The 14,915-nt window shown below is 45.6% G+C and overlaps 1 protein-coding gene across 4 annotated transcripts in view; it reads right to left on the minus strand.

Moving 5' to 3' along the window:
- Positions 1-14,915, minus strand: part of RRN3 (RRN3 homolog, RNA polymerase I transcription factor) — a 1,085,194-nt gene that overhangs the window by 203,690 nt on the left and 866,589 nt on the right. Inside the window, exon 13 of one of the 4 annotated variants that reach the window (XM_073591182.1) lies at positions 9,719-10,539. The exons of the other annotated variants lie outside the window; for them this stretch is intronic. Within the exon in view, the coding sequence (XP_073447283.1) occupies positions 9,994-10,539 (546 nt within the window). The 3' untranslated portion in view covers positions 9,719-9,993. Of the gene's footprint in view, positions 1-9,718; positions 10,540-14,915 lie in introns of those variants that run through there. 4 annotated transcript variants of the gene reach the window in all.

A 14,915-nucleotide genomic window follows, 5' to 3' on the forward strand; every position in this document is an offset into this window, starting at 1 on the left:
TATGTTTTCTCTTGTTTGTTAACTATGGTAAACAACCTGACACATAAAAGGGGTTGTCAGGCATAAGCTAGGGGGGACTTCATCATGCATTAGAACCAAGGACAGTCTGTAAGACCAGAAGCCACTCATTATGCTTTAAGAATAGAATAGAAGAGGACCAGCTAACAAGAAGGTGCCTGATCTCCAGAAGCCTCATTCTCAAAGGAGATCATGAACACACAGTAACTGGAGATAAAGCGGAGTTCCACCCAAAAATTTAACTTCTGCTTTAAGTGATGGTGACCCCCTGACATGCCACATTTGGCATGTAATTTTTTTTTTTTTTTGGGGGGGGGTGGATACCCTCTTTTTAGAGGCATCCAGCTTCCACTTTCTCCGGTGGCTCTGCAACACCGGAAGGAAGTTCACCTCTCCCCCTACCTCCCTGCAATCTTCTGGGACACGTTACAGGTCCCAGAAGATTGCCTGGCCATTCACAGCGCGGCTCACACATGCGGGCACCCACAGCCGGGCACCCACAGTAGTGATGCTGGCATCGCAGAGAGAAGCGGGCCTTTGTTCGCCCGCAATGCTGGACCGTGGGACAGGTGAGTGTCTGATTATTAAAAGTCAGCAGCTACAATTTTTGTAGCTGATGACTTTTAATTTTTTTTTTCGGCTGAACTCCGCTTTAAGTAATTTTCAAGAATACTTTTACTGTGTAGAGACCACAGTTTCTATTTGCTAGGTATCCTGCTTGCTATATCTGTCAGCCTTGTACTGTATTCCTAATATTGTAATAGTTTTGTATGTACAGCATTTTTGTTCAGTAAAAGTACATTTACACACTGCAAAGGTCTTGCTTATACTGCAAAGTAACCTTGCTAGAAAGACACAAGCAAAACAGAAAGAGGCCCTTGTCCCCATCAACATGGGAAAAGGTGCTTTGGCGTGGGGGGAGCAGAGCCCTTCCAAAGCACCTCCCCATGTTGAGGGCATGGGGCCTGGTATAGTTCGGGGGGGTGCTCACTTGTCCCCTCCCTTTTCTGGTCTGCCGGGCTGCATGCTTAGGTAATATTCTGATGTGGATTCTGGGGGGGACCCCACGCGTTTCCCCCCCCCCTTTTTTTTGCCAGCAATTCTTTTTTTTACATTCAGGTGTCAGCTGGGTTGACTCATCATATTAAGTACGCCGCGGCCAGCTTCCCAGACCGCTTCTTAGCAACCAGCTATATACAGAGTGTTTAGAAGTTGAAAAAAAGAAAAGGCATGAAAACTGCATGCAAAAACGCATCAAAAAGCAAGTTTAAAAACACACCACAAAACACGCCTGAAAAACGCATATTTTTACATTTTGTATTCTAAGATTTTTCTTGTAATCCTATGCTATATTATTAAATCCATTTTTGAGTTTTTACACAAGAACTGGAAAGGCTTTCTATTTTGTACATTTCTCACCAATATAAGTTTACAGAATATCAAGATAATTCCGATATTTAACACCTGCTGGTCCCAGGGTCAAAGGATACAGTTCTGGAGGCCACCAGCGGGTGTTCCCCAGCAGCTGGGCTATCCGTAGTAATAAGGCTGCACCTGATGTGGGCTGCTGAAAGGTATATAATCCCGCGCTTAGCTAAAGTTCAGTGCTTCAGTGTTCTTCCTGTAAACTGTGTCCCTGTTTGATCTTGATCCTTGTTCCTGTACCTGATCCTGAGACCTGCTTCCTTGTACTCTGCTTCCAGCACCTTGTTAACCTTTGTTTCATGTCTCCTGTGTCCTGACCTTGCCCTGCTGATGTGTGCTACCTCTATTTGTACATAGTCAGTTAGGTTGTTATTTGGATTGCTGCACTTTCATGTTTGTGTCACTTTATATTGTTTATGGTTTACTGGTGTTCGGTATTGTATTATTTGTCTTAATAAACCTCATTTAACTACCTTCAACCTCAGTTCCGGTTCACACTTGTGCAATGCGGGTTCCCGCATCGCATCTCACTCGCAGGCAGTTTACACCGCTCTCTGCGAACCACTGCGGGTGTCAATGTAAAGTTAATGATAGAAAAATGTAGCGCATAATAGACATACACAAATATCGTGATATTGGTGTAAATTAAGAAGTCCATAAACATACAAGAACTTTGAACAAAGTTCAGTGGGTTAAATGAGTAATGAACAAAAGTTCTGATTGCCTAATGTGAAAATATATGATAAATGTCCAACGGTGTATAGATATGCAGATGGCAACCCAAAAGGTGAATTTCCAAGTATGGACAATAGGTGTATAGATCCGTCCTTAGGAACAACATCAAAGAAAAACGACATCCATGGAAGAGTAGTATATGTATGTTCTTACCGGATCTGATGGACTCTAATGTCAGCGACATAGAGTCTAAACGGGCAGTGTGCCACACATGGCAGATGTAGGGATGTCCAGATGGTTGGGACCTCAGGAACGGACTCAACAGGGACCTTACGAGTCGGCCGTTGAACTGGAACTCGGAACTTGGGATCTTCTGGAGAGGGTAACCCAGATGTGCCAGGGCAAGGCGCACGCTCACATCAAAGAGATATGTGGAGAAAAAATCACTTCCACATAGTGCAGGTAAAAAAAGGGGGTTTTATTTCTAAAAAAACACTAACAATAAAAGTGATCACACTTAAAAAGGGGCAACATGAAAGGTGAAATAAGAGCCCAACGTGTTTCGACCTACGGGTCTTCTACTGGGGCATGTGTCACCTCTTCCATGTTGCCTATATTTATAAATACAATGTGTGACAAGGTCCAGATAGCAGGAGAGGAAAGATACCAGCCACCATGGATGAGGAATTCAGAAGGAGGTTGCGAGAGAAGCAGATACAGCACAGAGGACCAATATCAGAGCAGGTCCTGCTAGGATGGTTTGATTCTATCCGCTGCAAACTGGAAGGAAGCGCTAGCCCGTGAGCAGTGAAACCAGGGAAAAGTTCTCCCCTCCATCCATGTAAGGTACTTGTCGCAGTATGAAGTGCGAATGCTGTTATTGGGGGAACAGCTGAACCAGGAGTGGACAGCCGAATTAAGCAGGCTGATCCGGGCAGAAATGCAGTTGGACGAGAGCTACAGAGCCCTCCAGTGGTATGTAGCCCAAGTGTGCCCGTGGACAGCGGATGACAGCCCCATGGAAGGCTTTGACTACGATGGCCTGGGATTGTTATACTGGAGGCTGTCCAGGGACCCTGACTTTGGGAGTGATCGGGAGTGGCGGTTGGAGGAAATAATGGAGCACAGAGAGTGCAGACTGAATGTCTCAGAAGTGCACTGGGCACAGGAAGATTTGGAGTTTCTGGCCGTTCAGGAATGGGAGCTGGAGATCGCCTACAAACAGCTGTTAGACTCTGCTCAGCAGCAGGGTGGTGCTCCCTTTGCCTGGGACTATCAGGAAATACCAGTTGACAACTCTGAAATCCTGGCTGAAGAGTTTACAATGTGGCAGAGTAACGGTGTGCTTTGCCAACCTGCACCCGCAGCTATGGAGGCGGAAGTCTTATGGCGGATGCAGCAAGTGCTGACTGACCTTGATGAACCTGTTTCCGCATTAGATGATCTTGGATGGAGGAATGTGCCTGTCCAGCAGAATGCCAGAGAATCGGCAGTGGAAAATCTGAAGATTGCCGTCCCCAAACATGAAGTGCTGACAACAGGGCAGAGCTCTGCTAACCTCTGCCCAGCACTGATAGCATCTTCTGGGTTCCACGGAGAGGAGATGGTGAACCTTTATCCCCAGACACCAGTTGCAGAGACAGGGGATTTGATAGACTTTTCTGCTGAGGAAGAACAACCTGGTGAGCCTCCAGCAGAAGAAGAGCTGTTATTAGGGCCAAACTTCACTGTGCTCTGCCCAGCACCAACAGAAGTATCTGTGAAGTTACAAGGCACTTCCCCAGCTGAAGCGCTGGCAACCGGACAGAGGGTCCAAGATCTCTGCCCTACACCTCAGGCTCAGGGTGAGAAGGAGGTGGTCACTTCCCAGCAGCAGATCAGGATACAGGGGGAGAAAGGAGAGGAGGTGTTCGTTGTCCCTCCCCAACAGTTAGCTGGAGCAGATGGTGTGGGGTTTCCAGCAGAAGGGCTGGCAACAGGGCCGAGTACTGCTGGCCTCTGCCCTCAACTTACAGAGGATGGATTTCCTGTGAACATGGATGGGACTTCAGTCTCCACCTATATACCCCAGGGATGCTGGGCAGTCGGCCCAGATCCCCAACCGCATGACGGAGTGAGCCCAGACACCCTGTCTTCTCTCCAGCGGCAGAAAGGACTCCAGGGAGAAGGGCCAGTCCAGGCCTCTCCCCAGCGGCAGATATGTTCTCTGAGAGAGACAGAGGTTGGCTGGGTGAGTAATACTCTTTTTGGATCAATTTGTTTGGGGTACTGTGTGGGTACAGGCATTAGAGGACTGGAACTACTGACTAACTTCGGAGTCAACCCGTCTGGGGTCTCCTCCTGTGTTAGTCTCCTGCCGAAAGGGGAGAAATGTGACAGACCTAGCCGGGAGAGAGACTTTTGGAGGGGACTGTATGCTAGCCTCTTGCCGATAGATCGTGGGCCCTGGCATTTGGGGGAACGGTGCTCTTTGTGAGCTGTATGCCTGGGGATCCTTGAGGTGGTATTACTGTGGATTCGGGTCCTGGTCCCCCAGGACACACAGACTCTGGGGACCCTGGATTTGCCATATTGGAATAGTGACTGATTCATACCGTTGGGACTCCTACTGTTAAATGCTAATGTCATCAATTCCAGCTACCTGTCTGTTGTCTGCTAAAATGTGTATTGTAAATAAGTCTCTAGTATGGGATCTAAGAGTCAATAGATCCCATTGTTGTTTGTGTTTAATTAGCTCTGCTATTGTGATAATGTTGATTGGATTTTCTGAACTACAAGACGGCCAGTCTGGCCTAAAGGTCATGTCTGAGTCATCTAGGCTGTCTAAAGGGATTAGTTAATTAGCTCATGTTAATTAGGTTACAGCTGTATTGTTAGAGTAATATGAGTCGGAGGTATGCACCTCCACTTTTAGTGTATAAAAGAGCCTGTATATTGCAATAAGAGAGATTCCTGGTTGAACTTACATACAGCCTGCCTGGTGTTTGTTCTGAGCTATCACAACTGGGTTAGAACGGCACATAGCTGAAGTTCTAATCCTGGAGCATTGGATGACCGAACCATCAGACGTTGCAATCTGATTCTATAGCTGCAGAGGAGTGTTGGGAGAGTGAAACTGAGCGAGCAAGGGGCTCGTTACACAATGAATAATACAGGACCAATCAAACACAAAGGAAAAACATTTTTCTTCATCTCATTGGAGTATCATGGTCATCTGACTAACCAGCTCACATCCTAGTTAGACAGACCAATAGTATGCAAAAATTAGAAGTCATGTGGAACCAATAGCCAACCAGCGGGCCGACCGGAAAGCCAGTCACCGCGGCCGCGGGTCCACATGTCAAACAAAAGGAAGTGACGGCATGACCAAAAGACAGCGAAAAACGCCAGTCTCAGGTCACGTGACACGTGCGGTATGTTCCGCATGACCAAAACAGGAAGTGATCTCAATACGTGCGGAAAGGATCTCTAAGGCCACGCAGCTCATCACAGCACGTGACATAGCTTCACCCACATGACCGAAATCATAGGTCACAGGGAAAGCTGTTATAAGACATGTCACTGCGGTGTCTTGATAGCCTCGGTGATCCCTGGAGATAAAAAAGTAAAACCAAATAGTAATATGTAAAACCACTTGGTTGTACAAAGGAAAAATAAATTCCATAGTCTGGGGAGACAACTGGAAGGGGGAACCATGTGGTAGCTCAACCGGAAGTGACCCCAAAATAAGGAAATAAAGTGTTGGAACTCTCAAATAAAGGACAATATGAAAATCACAGGGCCACAACCTAGGAAGGGAGATAACCCCGAACTCAGTAATTAAAGTAAATAAACCCTTATACCAGAAATGATCCCCAATTGGGGATAGACATAGAACCAAACCAGGAGAGGTCTCTAAGATTGATTGATGAACGAGTTGAGGTCCCACTCCATGTTCAATCCGAACAGAAAGTAAGACCTCAACTCGTGTATCCAATACGTTTCAAGGCGAGAAACGACACTGAGACGAGATTCGCCCCTCCAATGAGGGACACATTTATCAATCACTTGAAATAGTGTACCTGTGGGGTCCTTATTGTGATATTTTAAATAATGATGTGGTACCGTGTGTTTGTTTTTCCCGCCCTTGATCCCTGCCACATGTTCGTTGACTTTGGTGGAAAAAGTCCTAATAGTACGGCCAACTTACTGTTTGTGGCAAGGACAGGTAAGCAAATACACGATATACTGAGAAGCACAGGTGGTGAAGTGCTTCATGAAAACAATACGTGAGGTAACAGTGGATTTAAATGTGTCAGTTTTGTGTCTCCCTCCAATATTATGGAGGCACACAATACATCTGCGACATGGGTAGTAACACTTACACTGCTGAAAGAAGGATGTCTTTTCAGGGGGGTCGATCACATTCGGGGCATCCTGCCCTTGGATGGACTGTGCACCCCGGAAGATGACGCCAGCCTGTTCAGGAAGAACAGGGCCAAGTAGTCTATCACTCAGAAGCACCTTCCAATATTTTCTGAAAATATCCCTGATCTGTTTGGATTGGGTGGAATAAGTGGTAAAGAAAGACCATCTGAATTTGGGATCTTGGGTTTCTTTAGGACGTTCCACTAAAGTGGAGCGTCTTTCTGTTAACAAGACTTGGTTAATCTCGATATCTAAAACATCTGAGTTGTAACCCTTTTCCAAGAATCTGTTCTTGAGAACCTGAGATTGTGATAAGTAATCAGAAATTCTTGTACAATTACGACGCAGCCTCAGGAACTGGCTGCGGGGAATTGACTTCAGCCATTGGTCTTGGTGGCAACTATCGACCGGAATGTATCCATTCCGGTCCGTCGGCTTGAAGTATGTTCTAAACTCTAAATGTTGTTCAACCACCAAGATCTCAAGATCTAAAAAGTGAACTGAGGAGGTACTAGCCTCATAGCTTAAGCTGATCCCTCTATCATTCAGATTAAGTGTGGCCATAAAGTTGTCCAAGGATATACGGTCGCCATTCCATAGGAGGAAGATGTAGTCTATGTACCTTGCCCAGAGGACCAATTCGGGTCTCTGGGAGGCATAGACGACATCCTCCTCCCACTGGGCCATGAAGAGGTTGGCAAGACTGGGGGAAAACTTGGCCCCCATAGCCACGCCTCTTTTCTACAGAAAAAAATGATTTTGGAACCAGAAATAATTATGCCGGGTGGCAAATTTCAGAAGTTGCATAATGAAGCTCCGTTGTAAAAAGGGGAGTCTGGTGTCTCTTGATAGATAATTCTCAACCGCATCAAAACCTAAGTTGTGAGGTATGCACATGTAAAGTGCAGCCACATCTGCTGTGACCAAGATCATCCCCTCTTGAGATTGAACTGATTTAAGTAGTTTAATGGTCTCTCTGGTATCTGGTATCTTGGTAAAACGAACCAAGGGTTGTAGATAAAAATCAACGTATTTACCTATGCGGGCTGTAACTGAGTCAATCCCCGCTGACTATAGGTCGGCGGGGGGGATTGACTGAGTCTTTGTGAACTTTAGGGAGATAGTAAATGGCAGGAATACGAGGAACCAAGTAATCTTTTTCCTTCCTATTCAATATCCCCAGTGAAAACCCCTCATCCACTAATTCCACTAAGGCTTTTTTATAACGAGTAGTGGGGTCACTGGGAATGGGACTATATGTACAAGAATCATTCAGAATCCTGTTGATTTCTTTTATATAGTCTTTTTTATCCAAAATTACAATCTCCCCGCCTTTATCGGTGGGGCGGATTATAAGGTTTTTCCTCTCACATAGTAGTTTTAATTCAACTTTGATGTTGGGGTTAATATGAACCTTTTTTCTTTAGATTGGATAATTTTTCTAAATCTTGTAAGACAAGACTTTTGAAGACCTGAATGGATGGTGCTGTAGTGCTTGGAGGATTAAATAAAGAGGGATTAGACAGTCCTGAATGTATAAAGTTTTTATCAGATGGAATAACATCCAAAGAGTTGGAGACCCTATTTGGCCGTAGGGGGCCTGGGGGGGTTGGGCTAGGAAATGTCTCTGTATGCTAAGCTTTCATGTAAACTTAAAATATCAATGAATGCAGTGAATCTGTTAAGTGGTTTGGGGGGGGACAAATTTAAGCCCCTTGTCCAACACTAATTTTTCTGCATCTGTCAATGTGGCGGAACTAAGATTGTAAATCCCAGACCCTTTTAGGTTCTTTTTCTTTTGGACTCAACAGGTCAGACCGTCCACCCCCCTCTGGTCCCTCTTTTCTTTCTGAATTCCCCGGATATTCTTCCATTGGTCTCTGAAAACCCGAATGTTGGATAGAGCTCAAATGGTTTTGGTTATAGTTATAAGAGATCTTGGTGGTTGAACAACATTTAGAGTTTAGAACATACTTTAAGCCGACGGACCGGAATGGATACATTCCGGTCGATAGTTGCCACCAAGACCAATGGCTGAAGTCAATTCCCCGCAGCCAGTTCCTGAGGCTGCGTCGCAATTGTACAAGAATTTCTGATTACTTATCACAATCTCAGGTTCTCAAGAACAGATTCTTGGAAAAGGGTTACAACTCAGATGTTTTAGCTATTGAGATTAACAAAGTCTTGTTAACAGAAAGACGCTCCACTTTAGTGGAACGTCCTAAAGAAACCCAAGATCCCAAATTCAGATGGTCTTTCTTTACCACTTATTCCACCCAATCCAAACAGATCAGGGATATTTTCAGAAAACATTGGAAGGTGCTTCTGAGTGATAGACTACTTGGCCTTGTTCTTCCTGAACAGGCTGGCGTCATCTTCAGGGGTGCACGGTCCATCCAAGGGCAGGATGCCCCGAATGTGATCGACCCCCCTGAAAAGACATCCTTCTTTCAGCAGTGTAATGCCCCGTACACACAGTCGGATTTTCCGATGGACATTGTCCGATCGGAGCGTGTTGTCGGAAATTCCGACCGTGTGTGGGCTCCATCGGACATTTTCCATCGGATTTTCCGACATACAAAGTTGGACAGCAGGAGATAAAATTTTCCGACAACAAAATCCGATCGCGTCAATTCCGACCGTGTGTGGCCTGTTCCGACGCACAAAGTGCCACGCATGCTCAGAAGAAATTCCGACATGGGACAGCTCGTTCTGGTAAACTTAATGAAACTTAATGAATACAGCACTTTCGTCATGCTGCAATGTTAAAAATGGTTTAATACAGCGCACTCTCTTCTTCTTTATAATGTGACAAGAATTAAGTCGTTTTGCTGCTCATATTCACACACACTTCTCACAAACTTCTTTCGTTACTATTTATCGGGATTCCCTCAATATATTTTGATTTCTCACATCTGACAACATATTTTTTTTTTTTTTACTTTAATGTAGAATCTTTTTTTGTGTTTCTCTTTTTTTTTTTTTGGTGCTTTTGATTTGTACTCCCGAAAATGTTTGTGTGTTTTTTGTGACAAGTTCCCACAACACCATTGATATGTTGTTCTATTTAATCTGTAGGAGATTGTTTGGTGTTGTTGTCCCTTGTTAATTTCACATTTTATGTTAGAAATGTACCTGAATCCTCACCAACAAACTGTCCTTTTTGGATGAAAACACACACAGGAGAGTAGAATTTACCTAAAAATATTTTATTAAGGGGTCACAACTATAAACAAAGAGGGAGGCAACGCTGGAGAAACTGCATTAGTGGGCGAAGCCTTGGAACCCCAGGGCAGACATCAATTATTTAAAAGCAAAATTGGTGGCCTGAGGAGTCCATATCTAAGGGAGGGCAGTCTGGTCCAGAAGTCCCAGAGATCCGGAAAGCAGCAGATTACATCTGTGTCCCCAGGCTGTGGTCATACGAGAGACTGCATCTTCTGTCAGACCAGACTGAACCCAGGGTCATCACTCTTTGGTCTTCCTTCCACGCCTCCTTCCACGCTGTGGCTGTGGTGGTGGAGTTGTGGCAGCAGGAAGAGGAGGAGGATCGTCGATCTCAATGACATCCGTCTTGTGTGTCAGTTCTCCACCCTCCCCCTTACGAAGGACTTTATAAATCAGGTCCTCAGAGATGTTGCGTTGGCCCTCCTGCATGCCCAGCAATTTGGTGGCAGCCATGCAGGCAAAGGCCTCTTCAGGACTGGGGAAGGCTCTGAGGGACGCCGAAGCCTCCTGGATCAGCCTGTATGCTGAATCCTGCACAGGACTGGGAGTGGCCTTCCTGGCTCGTTTATGTGGCAGGCGGAGGGGAGGAACCTGAGACTCAGTCATGCTGCGACTTGTCCCAGGCTTCTCTTGGCTGACACTTAGCCCCGCCTCCTCCTGGCTGACACTAATCCCTGCCTCCTTCTGGCTGACACTAATAATCCCCTCCTCCTCCTGGCTGACACTAATAATCCCCGCCTCCTCCTGACTGCCACATTCCACAGCCTCCTCCTGGCTGAGGTCTTCCTGTGTATGAAAAAGGGACATAGTTTTAGTTTTTTTTACATCAATCACACACAATTTTCACCTCCTGACTGCTGCAAATTCAATGTTAACAAATATAACAGACTATCCTTCTGAGCCCAGCATTTTGCATTCTTGTCCCAATTTTGGGTGACCACTACTGTCTATTGATATGTAAAACACTTTTTTTAATCAGCAATTAATGATCAATAATAACATCTAGTAAACATCATTTATTTATTGCCCAGAAATCTGTCGAAGAATGCTATACCTGACTCCAGCTGGGCTCCTCCACTTCTTCCTGGCTGGAAGGCCCAGGTTGGACATCGGAAGCCTCAGCTGGGGTGGAAGGAAGAGAGGAAGGAAGAGTGGAGAGGGATTCCCTGACTTCAGTGTGGTCTGACAGAAATCGCAGTCTCTCATAGTACCACAGCCTGGGGACATAAATGTCATCTGCTGCAGCTCCGGACCTCTGGGAATCTGTGACCTTCTTGCGCTCCCTAAGATAAGTGCTCCTCAGGCCACCAATTTTAGCTTTTAAATAAGGGATGGTTGCTGTGGGGACCACCGGCTTCACCAACTCCAGCAGTTTCTCCAGCGCTGCCTGCCTCTTCTGTTTGTGATTATAGTGGGGGTGTCTCACTTGCCACAGACAGGGCAGCTCCCTGTACTTGTCAATAAACAGGGGCAGGAAATTGTGGTCGTTGAACCCATCCATTTTCTCTTCAAGACACAACACAAGACAAACCCTAATGTCAGGCCAAACTCCCCTAATCTTGTTACAATATAGGCTTCCATTTCGAAGCAGTATAGGCCCAAGTTTAGATCCTACCTTCGTTAGCACGATCGGCGTCTCCGATGCTCCTTCCTCCGCTCACAGATCGTACGTAAGACGCGCGCGTTACGATTTATACACACTGCGCATGCGTATAACTCCGCCCGCCCCTGACATTCTTTCTATTCTATTCCCCGCCCCTTTTCGTTCAGCGCAGTGGAGGAAGAGCACATGGCGGATAGACAGCAGGATAGTGCTAATTACAACATGAGGAGGAGGAGGAGGAAAGGCCGGAGCCTGAAACGTCCCGATCCAGAAAGAGATTAAAGGACTCAAATATGTCCTTTGGGGAGATGTTGGACATCCTGAAGAAGGCCGACTATGATGGAAAGTATGGGCCTTACCCTAACCACAATGTCCGAAAAGGCCAAGATCATGGCGAAAGTGGTCAGAAGTCTGCACCGGAAATTCAGGGTACGACGATCGAAAGATCAGCTCAGGAAGCGGTGGTCGGACCTGAAATTACGAGAACATGAGCAGTACAGAAAGATCCGGAGAGTGCTGCAAAAAAGTAAGTAGTTGTGCTGTGTTCCTATTGTTCTTGTGTTTATTACGTTCGTGCTGCTCCATGTGCTTTTAGGAACTGTTGTACAGTTTAAAATGGCAACTTTCATGTTCATGGGCACATTATTCGTTCGGATCACACATTTTTATTTCGGACGATAAAATACCATTGTTTAGGCCATATGCATTTGGCCACCATTTTGAGGCCCTATACTTGTCTTCAAAGAATTTGGTTGTGTAGATGGCTTTGTTACTAGAATGAAATGCAAACTAGATTGTGTGTAAGGAGAGGACACTCAGCAGCTGTTTTCACATCTGGACACTGGAGCACTAGTGTGGGACACAAAAACGCCATTTTTATTAGGGGGCCACACAGGTGCTCCAGTGTATACTATAGGGGGGGCTACATCTGTGAAGCTTGTACCAAACAGGTAAAGTATTGCAGCTTGACAAAGGACACTAAAAAAGCTACATCTTGGAACTCGGCTAAAATAGACAATTGTACCCCACTTCCAAGCAATGTTTCATCTTTATAGTTCTGCCATCAAATATCTGTGTGCTAAGTATACCATTTTTGTTTTACATAGGGGAGAAAAGACTTGGAGGACACCCCTCATCCGAGGAGACCAGAGCCCCCCCCCCTCTGGAAGAAGGGGAAATCCACTGAGCAGGAGGAAGAAGACGTGGTGGAACTAGTCACCACAACAGGTGAGTGTCTGCGACCACAGGCTCAGATAAGAGATGGATGGCGGCATATTTTTTAGACTTAATTTATTTTGGGGTTCCTCTCTTTTTAGGTGATCGTGAGGTTGTGCATGAAGATCCTTTCACATCCGAAAGTGCCCAGATCCTGATCGGGGAGATCATGGGGTGTAATTTACAATTGGAAAACATCAATGATGTTATTCCAAAATATAAAAACATCATTGATGTTTTGGGGCGAGTTTAAAGCCCCTCCAAATCACTTTCTTCTTTTGTCTGCTACAATGTGCGAAATGTTTGTGATTTTTCCAAAAGCCAAATTTGGAGGATGCAAACAGTGTGTCAACATGTGCTATCTGCCATCACGGGAGATCAATGGACGCGTTTTGGGGGTGCAACCCCTTCCTCAATAATAAAGTAGCGGTGAGGAAGGGCTTTCTCCCCCAAAACACGTCCCTTGATCCCCCGTGATGGCAGATAGCACATGTTTACATTGGGAAATTTGTGTGCATCTTCCAAATTTGGCTTTTCCTGGGGTGATTTCCCCCCATCTGAACGCAATATCAAACACAGTTCCTAAATACTCATGTCTGATATTGCCTTCAAGTTCTACCAAATGTGAACTTTGTAAGATCAAGATTTGTGTCTTTCTTGTGGGTTTTACACAGGCCTGTTTTCTATAAAATGCACATTTTGATTTTGGATAATGACACCACAAAAATTGTTATACAACAAACATGTTGGTTTGTCAGAAAAACCTTTGGTAAATGCACATGTGATTGTGCAGGTATTAAAAAGATTGCTCATCAAGAATGTGTGGATTATTGTCTCAACACTACAACACTTTTGGGGTGATGTAATTGTTGTTTTATGAGAAAATGGGGGTAATTTCCTAAGGGCAAATCCTCTTTGCACTACAAGTGCTGTTTCAGTGCAGTTGCAAGTGTACTTGTAGTGAAAAGTGTCTTTGCATTTAGTAAATAACAGCCAACAGTGCTTTGTATAAGGTTACACAATCACGACATTTTCTGCACTCCACACATTTCTGTCAGGGTCAGCTCAAACAAACACAAGCAGTAAATGTCCACAAAGAAGAGCCTGGGGGGAGATGCCTGTCCAGAACTTGAGGTCCTGCAGGCTTCTCCCTGTGGCCAAATACCGCAGGGTAGCGACCAACCTCTGCTCCGGAGTGATGGCTTGCCTCATGCAGGTATCCTGACTGCTGATATAAGGGGTCAGCGAAGCCAACAAACGGTGAAATACGGGGTCCGTCATCCTGAGAAAGTTCCTGAAATCATCAGGATTATTCTCACGGATCTCACGGAGCAAAGGCATATGACAGAACTGGTCACGCTGAAGCAACCAATTCTTGGTCCATGAACTCCTCCCCACCCTGTTCATGGACTGGACTTGTGTCAAGGTCAGGACCCCAACACCAAGCCCCCGCACAGCACGAACTCTACGAGGAGTATGCATACGAAACATGGCTAGAAAACGGTCGGCTGCTCAGAACGAAGTAACAGAACGCACTGAAGAACAGCAAGGCCTGTGAAGAGCGACCTGAAAACCAGTAACGAACGAACAAGAATACAATGACTACTTAAAGTCATGCGGAACTTGCTTGCACGCACTGAAGAGCAGATACAAACCCACAAGCACAAACTGAACGGCAGAAAACGATCTGAAAGCCACGAGTCTGAAAAAGCGCAAATCGTCTCTCACCAAACTTTTACTAACACGAGATTAGCAAAAGGAGCCCAAAGGGTGCCGCGCTTGGTTCTGAACCGGCCTTTTCTAGTCTCGTCGTATGTGGTGTACGTGACCGCGTGGTTGTCGATCGGAAATTCCGACAACTTTGTGCGACCGTGTGTAGGCAAAACAAGTTTGAGCCAACATCCGTCGGAAAAAATCCTAGGATTTTGTTGTCGGAATGTCCGAACAAAGTCCGACCGTGTGTATGGGGCATAAGGGTTACTACCCATGTCGCAGATGTAATATGTGCCTCCATAATATTGGAGGGAGACACAAAACTGACACATTTAAATCCACTGTTACCTCACGTATTTATTTCATGAAGCACTCCACCACCTGTGCTTCTCAGTATATCGTGTATTTGCTTACCTGTTCTTGCCACAAACAGTACGTTGGCTGTACTATTAGGACTTTTTCCCCCAGAGTCAACGAACATGTGGCGGGGATCAAGAGCGGGGAAAGCAAACACACGGTACCACGTCATTATTTACAATATCACAATAAGGACCCTACAGGTACACTATTTCAAGTGATTGATAAATTCGTCCCTCATTGGAGGGGCGAGTCTCGTCTCCGTGGCGTTTCT

This window comes from Aquarana catesbeiana, linkage group LG06, assembly GCF_042186555.1.
Source record: "Aquarana catesbeiana isolate 2022-GZ linkage group LG06, ASM4218655v1, whole genome shotgun sequence".
Lineage (NCBI taxonomy): Eukaryota > Metazoa > Chordata > Amphibia > Anura > Ranidae > Aquarana > Aquarana catesbeiana.